Source organism: Bos mutus, chromosome 28, assembly GCF_027580195.1.
Source record: "Bos mutus isolate GX-2022 chromosome 28, NWIPB_WYAK_1.1, whole genome shotgun sequence".
Lineage (NCBI taxonomy): Eukaryota > Metazoa > Chordata > Mammalia > Artiodactyla > Bovidae > Bos > Bos mutus.
Window position 1 is genome coordinate 261,746 of NC_091644.1, and position 13,399 is coordinate 275,144.

The window sequence follows — 13,399 nt, forward strand, 5'->3', positions numbered from 1 at the left end:
CTCTGCTGGTGGGACGAGGAGGTGGGGATGGGCTGCAGGGTCACTGCCCCCTCCCTGGCTGGTTTCAGGCCAGGCAGGTTGGATACTCCCAGCTGGGCCTTGACCATACTCCCGTCCCTCTGGGAGGGAGGGGGCCAGTGGGCAGTGGTGTCCAGTCTCTGCCTGTTGGTTCTGCTCTGCGGGAAGGATGGTGGAGCAGTCAGAGTACCCATTTCCAGAGGGATGTGGTTTCATGTGCCTGCCTGGCAGCACTTTCTCATAACATTACACACCAGGGGCCAGGCCGCCAAGGCTGCCTCGGCAGGAAGGGATTCTGTGGTGGCTGCTCCACGGCAAGGCGCAGAAGCTGGTCTCTTACTGGCAGCTGTGGGTGGGTTGTCTCCCCACTGCCAGAGTAGCCTTGTTTGTTTTTGCCCTAGGCCTTGGGTTACCTCTTGTTCCTCTCCTCACCCTGGGAAGTAGGGTGAGTTCTGGGGCTAGGGGTGGGCATTTCCAGTGAGCCTCAGATCCCACCCGAGGATCAGCTTGAGGCGCCTTCCCCACCATTCAGCCACTGTTAGGCAGCAGCAGATAGTGGAGAAGTTAAGGATCCACCTGGGTTGCCATCGTGTTTCAAAAATGAACATAGTGAAGGTGGAGCATGCCCTCGGAGTGCACTCCTTCTGAGGGCACCTCCTTTGTAGGCCTTGAACACGGACAAAGGAGAGTTGGCCCCACCCTTCACCCTGTGCAGTTCAGAGTTCTATAATCTAAGCTTTACTGTAGCCCAAGGAGGCCAAAACAGTGATCCTAGAGGGTGGGAGGTTAGGCAGGGGAAGAGGGAATGGGATGAAGACTGGCTGCTGTGAGTTCACGGGACCTCTCCACCTAGGCCAGGGTGCTCTGCCTTCCTTACCTCTTGAGGGCTGAGCTTGAGAGGTTGTCTCAGAGAATGTTAGATGAACAAATGTGACTTCTCCTGACTGGCCACTGTTAGGTCATGCCCAGACTTGCTCTTCATCTCTTCTTCCCAAACTCGACTCTCACTAGTCGAGCCCTCATTTCTTCGTTTGGTTCCCTCAACTCCTGGTTGCTTAGCCCGGGTAGCAGTGGGTGGGAAAACGTGGATTGCGGGGACCGCTGTCTCCACCCCCACGTTGCCTTGGTGTGGGTCCTGAACGCTGTGCTTTTTGTCCTGCTGTTGGGCAAGTCATGTGACCTTTCTGAACTCCTGTTTCCCTGTTGTGAAGTGGGGGAGTAAACCCAATGAAGAGGTGATGACCTAAATGTTTGGGAAGGTTCCCAGCAGAAGTCCACAAGACACTTTTTAGAAATTGCTATTCTCCATTCTTTCAAAAATTTTCCTCTTATTCTTTTGGCTGTTTATGGAAAGTTGACTTTGCTGATTTTTGTCTAACCTATAGCTGGCATTGATATTAAACCTATGTCTGGACTACTGAAAGACCATGGGACAATTTGGGAATTTCAGGAGTCTGTGTCTTGCCTTTGCTCCTTCCTTGGGGAGCAGATTTTGGGGAGACGGTTTGAAAAATTGAACCTGCCATCTCATCACTCTTCCTCTCTCCACAGATCCTGCTTCTCAGAAGATGCACTATTATAGATATTCTAACGCCGAGGTCAGCTGCTGGTACAAGTACCTCCTCTTCAGCTACAACATCGTCTTCTGGGTGAGTGGCTGAGAGCGGCTGTGTTCTCTGTCCTTAATTAGTAAACCGTTCTTCTTCACGTACTTTGGGTTTACCTGGCCCCCCATGAGGTGGCAGTCATTGCTCTACCCTCATGAAGCCAGTAACAAGTAAATTATAAAATAGACCATAAAGTGCTGGGGAAGGCCAAATGATTAAAGACCAGATTAAGGTGCCCTTCTTCAGCCTTGGGGGTTTAGGAAGCCTTGGGGGTTCAGGAATGCTTGGGGCTCTGACCCCGTTTCCCTCCACCCACACTCCAGGAATGCCCCAATGAGACATCAACTGTAAGGTCCTTTGTGCACACTGGACTGTGGGCCAGGCCCTGTCCTGGTTTCTAGGAGGTAAGGGTGGGCAAGGGTAGTAAAGCCCTGCCCTTGTAATGCTGGGGTTCAACTGGCAGAGGTATTAGCTTAAGAGCCTCAGAGCAGGGAAGGAGAAGCCACTTGGCCAGGGTGCTTGGGAAGGACATTCAGAAGAGAAGGCTTGTGGGCAGAGACCTGAATATTAATGAATACACAGCCATGTGGGGTCTTGGGAAGAAAGCTCTGGGTAGGGAGAGCAGCAGAGGTCCTGAGGCAGGAATGAGCTTGGCGTGTGCAAGAAACAAAAGGAATGCCATGTGGCTGGGTCTGAGTGAGTGCAGGGCATGGGCAACACAGGTTAGGACGTGGGCACAAAGAAGCCAGGTCATGTGGGACTCAGTGGTTCCCAGTAAGTAGCTGGAATTACTTTCTGCTCCTTTTAATAATGCTTGGTAGGTTATAAGTTGGATGGTGTCATCTGATTTTGGAAAGATTCTGAAGAGTGAAGAGATGGATGGTGGTCCCAAGTTCTGAGATGAAATTTGGGGCAGAAGAGTTAGAAATATCTCTTAGCCAGATACTTGGAGTTGTCAGTTTCCTGGAAATGAAAGTCTTGGCCACCATCGGAGGAAAGGGTGACCAGATTATTGAAGGAGAGGAGAGGAGGAGTCTGAATATGGAGGTGGGGATGCTAGAGGTGGGTTGAGGAGGAGAGTCCACTCCAAAGTTGGCTGTGAGTGAGTGGCCTGAGGTCAAAGGAAGACCAGGATATTTTTGTGTCATGGAAGTCTCAAGAGGAAGCCCTTCATGTAGAGAGGAGTAGGGTGAGAACAGAATATTGACATTGGCTTTGACAAGGTGGAGGTTGTGACCTTGACCAGAACTGCTGGGGAGTGGAAACCCACCTAGAGTTGGCCCAGGAGCTAATGGGACGTGAGAGAGTGGAGACCAGTGACTCATGACAGTTCTTTCAAGGACTCTTGCCTTAATGAAAAGCAGAGAAATTGGGTACTAGCTGGAGACAGTCAAGGGGTTAAGAGGGATATCGGAGCATGTTGGTGGGATTGGTTCAGACAGAGGCAGACATTGATTCTGTGCAGGAGAACAAGACCACGTGACCATACACAGAGACTTTTTAAAACCTCCCTTTAATATAAGCACCGTTTCTGGTGTCTGGGGCTGCAGCCTGTGTCTGGGGGGACCAGATGGAGACAGGCACAGGGTGAGTGGTCATGACGCCACGTGTGCCTCTGCTGAGGATTTTGACATTTCCTATTTGGACTGGGACACTTGACAATAAGGCAGACTTACCGCACTCCTCAGCTTTTCAGCCTTGTTTTTCCAGCATCATCTCCTGATGATTTATCCGGTGGGGGGCTGGGTTTCTGTCCTGGAGAAATAGGGTGGGATTCAGTGGCTTGGCTGTTTCCCCCAGGACTTTTCTGGTCCCAGACAACCTTTCATTAGCAACCACCTCATTGCCTCTGTAGTAGAGCAGTGCTGAACATTTGAGGTGGTTCCTGTGGACCCCTCCTAATGGGAGGGCTGTGGCTGCCCCTCCCTGAGATGTGTGACGTCCAGACCTGCATCGCTACCTGTGTGGAGGGGAGCCTTCTGGCCCCACCTGGAGTCCCCACCCACCAGCCAGATGTACAGTTCAGAGCCACCTGGTTTAGACCGGCGGTTTGACCTTTTCAGCTTTGTCCACCCAGCTGTTGTACCCCTCAGCCAGCTGGCCAGCTGTGTTTGCTGGCCTTACATCTTGACCTCTGACTCTCATCCTGATTTTTGCATCTGGAGTGAAACTCTCCTGTGGCGGCCGTGGCTGAGGGCCTGGGAATCTCCGTTTCTTCAAAGCCTCTTCAGAACAGATTCTTTGCTCTTGGGAAGCTTTACTAACCTAACCAGTATAATACACTGGCAGCAGCAAATTCAAATTGTAGAGTTCATGAATCCAGAATTGTAGCAGGTCTGTTTGGTTATTGAAGGGGGCTGCAGTGTTATCAGAGTTTTGCAGAATTGGCTATGTGTGTGGTTGAGAGCTAATCATTTTTTAGTTGGTGTCCACTGGGGCAGAATGGGATGGAACAAAAAGGAACAGTCAGGAAAACAAGGACGGAGAGCTTGGTTGGGAAAATGAGAGGGGGAGGCCGCCTGGCCCCTCCCTGCTGAGTTCTAGGCACAGATTTTCTGTCTTCTGTGCAGGGGCTGGAAATGTGGAGTGAGGTCTGAGAACTGGGATGTAGAGCCCTTCGAGAAGTACATGGTGCAGCCGGGGCTCCTGGGTGCCAGTCTGGACTCCCACCAGAGCTAATTTCTTTATGAATTGCTCTCACCTGCCTGCTTCCTGCTTCACAAGGTTTCTGAAAATGTGTAATATGGTATGCCTTCTCAGAGGAGTTTTCTTTTTTAAATGGAGAAAATACAGAAATAAAACAATATAATGAAACATCCCCCAACCCCATCCCACCACCACCACCATGCTCCCATCAACTGGCTTCAAAAGTTACCAACTCAGCCGATCTTGTTTAATTTATGTCTTCTTCCACCTTGGATTATTTTGCTGGATCGTTTTGCCGAGAGTTTTTCTTTGATTTTGATGAATTAACAGTGAGCAGTGGAGCAGGATGACAGCCTTAATGGTGGACTTGGGCTCAGTAGGCAGGTTTGAATATGAAGAAGCAACTTGTTGATTCTTTGACCAGTTCTAGGTGCTGAAACAAGCAGAGGTTTTGTTTAGCAGGTTGCCCCATCCAGAATTATTTTCACAGTAACATTCTTTATAGCAAATACCTGTAGTACTCTTCTTTAAGCTGTCTCTTTCCAACTTTAGGACCAAGATTTTTCCATGGAACATTTAATACTTACTGGAGGCAAGAAACACGGATGCCCCAGTATTTGTGTCTGTTCTGAATTGCATGTTTTACTAGGTGAGCATGGAGCTGGGCTTCATGGGGTTTTCATCACAGGGATGTCAGGGAAATGCTGCCAACACAGCATTTTGAGGACACTAATATTTTTTACCCTTCTTTTGGTTTTTTAAATTTATAATCATTCCTTGGTTGTGTTAGATCTGTCTCTAGGGTGGACTCTCACTTTGACATAGGGAAATGCAAATCAAAACCACAATGAGATACCACTTCTCACCCCTTAGAATGCGTATTATTAAAAACAAGAACATAACAAATGTTGGCGAGGATGCAGAGCGATTGGAATCCCTATGCACCATTGGTGAGAATGGTGCAGCTGCTGTGGAAAAAAAGTATGATGGTTCCTCCAGAAGTGAAAAAATTTACCGAATGATGCAGGCATTCTCCTTCTGGGCATATATCAAGAAGAATTTAAAGCAGGATTTTGAAGAGGTATTTGCACACCCTTGTTTATAGCAGCATTATTCACAATAGCTGAGAGGTAGAAGCCACCCTGGTGTCTACTGAAGGTTGAATGGATAAACAAAATGTAGTCTATACGTGCCATGGACTATTCGGTTCAGTTCAGTTCAGTTGCTCAGTCATGTCTGACTCTTTGTGACCCCATGGACTGCAGCACGCCAGGCCTCCTTGTCCATTGCCAGCTCTTGGAGTTTACTCAGACTCATGTCCATTGAATTGGTGATGCCATCCAACCATCTCATCCATGGAATATTACTCAGCCTTAAAAAATAAGGGAGATTCCTACATGTACTCCCACATGGGTAAACCTTGAGGACATTATGCTAAGTGAAATGAGCCAGACACAAAAGGACAAGCACTCTATGATTCCACTTATATGAGGTACGTAGAGTAGTCAGAGACAGAAAGTAGAATGGTGGGAACTAGGGACTGCGGGAAGGGAAAGTGGGAAGTTACTGTTGAACAGGGTGTCAGTTTTACAAGATGGAAAGATACCTGTGGATGGAGGTGATGGTTTGACAATTCTGTGAATGTACTTAATGCCACTGAGTAGTCTTACTTAAAAATGGTTAAGATGGTTAGTTTTATATTATGTGTTCAGTTCAGTTCAGTTCAGTTGCTCAGTTGTGTCTGACTCTGCGACCCTATGAATCACAGCACACCAGGCCTCCCTGTCCATCACCAACTCCCGGAGTTCACTCAGACTCACGTCCATCGAGTCAGTGATGCCATCCAGCCATCTCATCCTCATCGTCCCCTTCTCCTCCTGCCCCCAATCCCTCCCAGCATCAGAGTCTTTTCCAATGAGTCAACTCTTCGCATGAGGTGGCCAAAGTACTGGAGTTTCAGCTTTAGCATCATTCCTTCCAAAGAAATCCCAGGGCTGATCTCCTTCAGAATGGACTAGTTGGATCTCCTTGCAGTCCAAGGGACTCTCAAGAGTCTTCTCCAACACCACAGTTCAAAAGCATCAGTTCTTCGGTGCTCAGCCTTCTTCATAGTCCAACTCTCACATCCATACATGACCACAGGAAAAACCATGGCCTTGACTAGACAAACCTTTGTTGGCAAAGTAATGTCTCTGCTTTTCAATATGCTATCTAGGTTGGTCATAACTTTCCTTCCAAGGAGTAAGCGTCTTTTAATTTCATGGCTCCAATCACCATCTGCAGTGATTTTGGAGCCCCAAAAAATAGAGTCTGACACTATTTCCTCTGTTTCCCTGTCTATTTCCCATTGAAGTGATGGGACCAGATGCCATGATCTTCGTTTTCTGAATGTTGAGCTTTAAGCCAACGTTTTCACTCTCCACTTTGACTTTCATCAAGAGGCTTTTTAGTTCCTCTTCACTTTCTGCCGTAAGGGTGGTGTCCTCTGCATATCTGAGGTTATTGATATTTCTCCCGGCAATCTTGATTCCAGCTTGTGTTTCTTCCAGTCCAGCGTTTCTCATGATGTACTCTGCATAGAAGTTAAATAAGCAGGGTGACAATATACAGCCTTGACGTACTCCTTTTCCTATTTGGAACCAGTCTGTTGTTCCATGTCCAGTTCTAACTGTTGCTTCTTGACCTGCATACAGATTTCTCAAGAGGCAGGTCAGGTGGTCTGATATTCCCATCTCTTTCAGAATTTTCCACAGTTTATTGTGATCCACACAGTCAAAGGCTTTGGCATAGTCAATAAAGCAGAAATAGATGTTTTTCTGGAACTCTCTTGCTTTTTCCATGATGCGGCGGATGTTAGCAATTTGATCTCTGGTTCCTCTGCCTTTTCTAAAACCAGCTTGAACATCAGGAAGTTCACGGTTCACATACTGCTGAAGCCTGGCTTGGAGAATTTTGAGCATTTCTTTACTAGCGTGTGAGATGAGTGCAATTGTGCAGTAGTTTGAGCATTCTTTGGCATTGCCTTTCTTTGGGATTGGAATGAAAACTGACCTTTTCCAGTACTTTACTGCAATTAATTTTCCTTTTTAAAAAATTTTTTATTTATTTTTGTCTGTGCTGGGTCTTCATTGCTGCACGGGCTTTTCTTTAGTTGCAGCAAGCGGGAGCTACTCTCAGTTGCGATGTGCAGACCCCTCAGTGCGGTGGCTTCTCTTGTTGAGGAGCACAGTCTCCAGGGCTTCAGTAGTTGTAGCATGTGGGCTCAGAGGTTGCTGCTCACAGGCTCTAGAGCACAGGCTCAGTGTTTGTGGCACACGGGCTTAGTTGCTCTGTGGCATGTGGGATCCTCCCGGACCAGAGATGGAACCCGTGTCTCCTGCATTGGCAAGCAGGTTCTTTACCACTGAGCCACCAGGGAAGCCTCACTATGATTAAAATTCTTGAAATATCTCACTTTGACTTCAGAGGAAGGGAAGCTGAGAGAGGCATATACAGCCTTTGTCTTTGTTCATTCTCACCCCACCTGATTCTGGAGAGAATTTGGGCTTCCCTGGTTTTACTGAGTGTATCCTCAATGAGGGATGATTCCGATGATGCTGGCAACTCCAGGATTGCTTACCACCTCAAACACTGAGTTTAATCTGCAAAGGTTCTGATGAAGCCCTTGCCAGGATCTATTTCAGAGATGGATTAAAAGTGTAGAACCGAGGCCCCTGGTAGGCACAGACGATCAGCCTGTTTCACAGAGAGCCCCTGCCCTGGGCCTTCTCAGTGACATGAGCCACAGCTTCCTTGCTTGTAAAATGCAGGAATTCGCTCCTAAGCCTCATGTGCAGCCTGTTTCTGGGTGAGAAACATGGACATTTGTGTTCTGTGACTAGCATGGCTTGAGGCCCCTTCCTTCAAAGTAACAGATGCCTCCCATGAGTAGGGTAAGCATGTAATTTGTGGTCCAAGTTGGGAAACTTTAAAGAATGAAAGAGAGGTTTTTAAGAATTTTGCCGTAACAGCAGATGTGCCCCAGGACTGCCCCAGGCAAAACAGGACAGTCCCTAATCCTAACCCTGCCCAAGAGAGGCAAAGCCAGTCTAACGTGGAAGGACTTAACAGCAGCTCCCTGCCCTCGCTCCTGTTTGTGGCCTCTCTGTGGGTGGACAGTCTCTTTGTCTGACCCTACAATGGGCTGTTGACTCTGGATCGTTCTAACCACTAGAGAATTGCCCTTATTTGAGCTGAACTCTGTCCATGTGATATTGGACCCCAAGGCCTGATCCCCACACAGATGGTTTCTCTGCTTCCGTTTCTTGGTTGTTTAATGCAATTAGAATGGAAAAGTCTAGTGTTTAATAATGTTTGTAGAGTATTTCGCTTTCACTGCTGAGAAGTATTACCTTTTCCCCTTCCAGTTTTATATACTGAACTTTTGTATTTGCCTGGAAATTCTGGAGAACTACACAAGGCCTCCCAGCTTTACTGTGTTCCCTCCTACAGGCTCCATTTTCCTGTCTGTGGTCACTCAGTTTCACTTGGTGAAAGTATCCTCATCATCTTGCAGTCTGAGTTTTCGTATTAGCATCACTTAGGATAGAGCATTCCAGGTTGCCAAGTAGACTTCCTGACCAGGTCTTTGAAAATTCCCTTATCGGACATTTAGGTTGTCTTTCTACTATCCTGGATAAGGACGCTGTGATTAGCTTTTGTAACACAGATTCTTGCCTTTGGGGAAAGGACGAGAAATTATTTGCTGGGATAGGTTCCCAAGGGTGAGATTAAATGGGTCAGAAGGTGTATCCATTGTTTTGACTGGCCTGACACATTTATATAATCATATTCACCAGAAGGACTGCCCCAGTTCAGAGGAAATAGATTGCCTTATCATTTGGCGCACACGGGTATGTGTTTGTTTGTGTATTTTTCCATATTTTGGCTTGCCAAGACAGAGGGCAAGGATTGCTTAACTATAGACTCCACTTGAACTGGGAGTGGCTGATCCTTGCAGGCCCTCAGCTCCTGATCTCATTGGTTCAGGTGCATCTGAGGCTGGGACCACCAGGAGGAATTTGCAATGATGGGCAGTATGTGTACTGTGATTATTGCCTGGGACATGTGATTATTACACACTCACAGGGTGGTGTCAGGGCTGAGTAACTCTGCTTCTGGCAAATAGTCAGCATGGCCCAGTCTGACGGGGAGATTTGTCATCTGTGGGGGAGTGTCCTACTCCCACCTTGTTTTACCTTTCCCCTCCCAGAAATGTGTTTTAAAAAAATCACGTCTATTGAGGTGTAAATTAAATAGGATAACATGTACCCATTTCGGACGTTCAGTTCACTGAGTTGGCAGCTGTATACTCTGTATAATCACCATCACCACAATAAAGATATCAAAGATTTCCATCACTCCTGCAACAGTCCTTGCACTTTTCTGTAATCATTCTCCCCCCACCCCTCCTCCAGCAACCGTTGATCTGCCTTCTGTCATTATAAATTAAATTTCACTCTTGGATCTGGCTTCCTTTAATTTAGGGGATGTTTCTCTGGTTTTGTTTTGTTTTGTTTTTTCTGTTTTTAATTTCATGAATTTCTTTAAAAAGTTTAAAAATTTTTTTATATTTAAAAATTGTGGTAAAACCTATGTAACAAAACTTAGAATTATAACCATTTTTAAGTACCCAGTTGAGTGGCATTAAGTGCATTCATATTGCTCTTCATCCATCACCACCATCCATCTCCAGCCTGTTGCGTGGATTTCTGCTTTTTATTATTTTCTCTCTTCTATGTGTTTTGGGATCATGCTGTTCTTTTTCTGTCGTCTTGAGGTGGAAGATTAGGTCATTGATTTTAGATCTTTCTTTTTTCCTATAGTGTAAGTACCTCATTTTATTGTGTTTCCCAGACACAGCAGTTTTAACAAATCGCAGGTTTTCTGGCAACCCCGATTCGAGCAAGTCTATCAGCACCATTTTCCCCAGTAGCAATGGCTCAGTTCATGTCTCTCACATTTTGGTAATCTTTGGAATATTTCAGACTTTTTCATTATTGTATGTGTTATGGGGATCTGTGATTCATCACTATTGTAAAAAAGATTATGAGTTGCTGAAGGCTCAGATGATGGTTAGCATGTTTTAGAAGTATAGTATTTTTAAATTAAGATATGTACATTTGTTTCTTAGTCATAGTGCTATTGCATACTTATTAGACTACAGTATAGTATAAAGACAATCTTTATACGCACTGGGAAACCGAACAGTGTAGTGTGACTTGTCTTATAGTGGTGGTCTGGAACCGAACCCAAGTATGTCCAAGGTATGCCTGTGTTTGGTGATGCTCCATGTTTTTTTGTATCCCACACATTTTGAGATGTTTTCATTTCATTTGGTTAAATATCTTGTAAATGTGTACTGTTTATACAAGTGTCTTTTCTTTCCCTTCCAGGCTTACTGCAGGAGTTTCTCTTTTTCACTGGGTTCCAGCAATTTTATCATGATGTGTGCTGGTGTGTTTTCTTGTGTTCTGTTTGAAGTCCATTGTGCATTTTGGATTTGTGGGTTTATATTTTTCATCAAATTTGGGATGACTTCAATTATTATTTCTTTAAATATATACCCCATCCCCGCCTTGAATTCCTTGTTGTCCCACAGGTCACTGAGATGCTGCTCAGTTTTGTTTTTTCTACCCCCTGCATCATTTAATTTAGATGGTTCCCACTGCTTTCTCTTTGAGTTCACTCATCTTCTGTAGTGTCTAACTGGCAGTTAAACCCATTTAGTGAATCTTTCATTTCTAATGTTGGTTTTTCTGTTTCTTATAGTTCCATTTTAATCTTTTTAATATTTTCTATTTCTCTCTTTGCTTATTTTCCTGTAAATCTGAGTATATTTACAGTATCTGTTTTGAAGTCTTTGCTGATTCCATCTTCTCTCTCATTCCTGTCTTGTTTCCAGTTACTGATTTTTTTTTTCCTTTTTATAGGTCATGTTTTACCTCTTGTCTATCTGGTAACTTTTGTTTGGATGCTAGATACACTTTTTCTGCCCGAGCATTCTTCCTGTCTTGGTCAGCTTGGGCTGCCATTACCACATGCCATTGCTTTTGTTGCCTAAACAATCGAAATGTATTTTCTCCCATTTCTGGAGGCTGGAAGTTTGAAATCAGGGTGCCAGCATGGTCAAGTTCTGGTGAGGGCTGTCTTCCTGGCTTTCACGTGGCTGTCTTTCTGCTGTGTTTTCACATGGCAGAGAGAGAGAGAGAGAAAACACAAGCTCTGGTCTCTCTTCCTCTATTCATGGAGGCTCCACCCTCATGACCTCATGTAACCGCACTTAACCTCCCCGTCTCCAAATACCATCACACTGGGGCTGCGGCTTCAAGATGTGAAATTTGGAGTGACATAAATTTCAATCCATATCAAGTCTTTTGAATTTGCATCTTTTGTCTGAGATTCATTCTTGCTGTGGTACGTAGCTGTAGATCATTGATTCTCATTGTTGTGGGATATTCCATTGTGGAAGCATATTATTTGAATTACTTGTAGTTTTAGGCTATTAAGACCTGTTGAAGTGATATAGAAACATACCAGGGTTGGAGACCCGAATTATAGGATGTCCTGGGGTTCACGTGGCTGAGCTGAAGGAAATCCTGTCTCAGTTCAGATGGTTTCGGTATGATAGTTTAGTGCAGGACGTGGCTGACTATGGCTTGCACGCCAAACCTGGCTCTCTGCCCGTTTTTGCACATATGACTTTTTTTGGAACAAGCCCTGCCCATTTTCCTGTGAAAACAGCAGAATTGAGTAACTGAAACAGAGACCTTCCACCCAGCAAAGCTGAAAATACTTACTATTTGGCTTCTGGAACTGCCGACCCTCAGCTTAGTATCTTGTTTTCTACTCACTGTTAATCATCCATCTGTGCCAGCAATGGCAGGGACTGGGACAGGGGTGAGGCGGGTTTGGGGGTTCCTTCTCGCTATCGCCTGGGGCCGCTGCCTGTAACCGTCCTCCGCCTTCGTGTCTTTCAAAGGCTGACCAGAGTCAGATCCCTGGCCCAGGCATTGTGTGCATGGGCCCCCTGTTATCTGGGAGCACAGAGTGTCTGTGGAAGCTGCCCCAGGGCCCTGTGGGGTGTCCTTCCCCATCCTGGCGCGGCCCCTCACAGGGGTTCACAGGCTCTGTGGGAAGGGCACACATGCTTCTGGTTTTCAGAACCGCCCTTCCGGCAGGAGGAAAGGCTGGTGTGTGATAACTGTGTGACCCAGGGCAAGGCACTGACCCGCCCAGGGCCTGTTTCCCTCTGAGATGAGGAAGCTGGGCTCCAGCATCCCTTCCGGCCCCCAGAACTTCCAAACTCCCACCCAGAAGTGGCTGGGTTTAAGCTTTTTTTTTTTTTAAAGAAGCAGTCCTTTTATGCTTTCTTTATGCTCCAGAGTGGATGCAGTCTGGAAGGGCAGGGCCTCCTCATCTTGACCTCAGCGCACTGGCTGTCAGGGCCAGGTTGGGTCTAAGATCTGTGCCATCTCTGGCATCCTTTCACGTGACCACAGGCATCTCTGGTGTTCCCTGGACTTGCCAGGCCAGGATTTCCAGTTCTGGAGAACGAGTGCCAGGACCATTGGGTTTCCACCTGGCATGGTTTATGGTGGCGGAGCTTAGGGAGCAGGAGAAACAGAGGTCTTTGGAGATCATTGGCTTCCACTGAAGTCGAAGAGAGAAGTGGTTTTCTTAAAGCCACAAGATGAGTTAGGAACAGAGCTGAAACAGTTTTATTATAGCTTTTTCTACTCCCTGCCCTGTTTTCTATCCATCATCCTTTCCCCATTTCACTTGCCTCCAGGAGGCACCTATTTCCTTAAACTCTACTCTTCTGACCTTGTGTCAGGACAAAGCTGTGAGTCATTGGAGGGTGGGGCACTGTGTCTTCAATCTAGCAAATCCTGATAAGGTCTGGAAGGTCCCCACCCCAGGACTCTGCTCTGCCTCCAAGGCAAGGCAGGGCTCTCTCAGTACCCCAGGGTAAGCACATTATTCGGGATGCTTACTGAATCCTTATGACCCTCCTTTGACCCAGGAGGGGTCACCTTCATTTTGCAAAGGAAAACGGGTTCAGAGAAATTTCTGGACCCACACAAGTC

General features: G+C 46.3%; 1 protein-coding gene across 1 annotated transcript in view; it reads left to right on the plus strand.

Annotated features, from left to right (window-relative positions):
• The window catches only part of TSPAN14 (tetraspanin 14), a 57,709-nt gene that overhangs the window by 24,549 nt on the left and 19,761 nt on the right, over positions 1-13,399 (plus strand). Inside the window, exon 2 of the mRNA XM_070364480.1 lies at positions 1,570-1,667. Within this exon, the coding sequence (XP_070220581.1) occupies positions 1,587-1,667 (81 nt within the window). The 5' untranslated portion in view covers positions 1,570-1,586. The remainder of the gene's footprint in view (positions 1-1,569; positions 1,668-13,399) is intronic.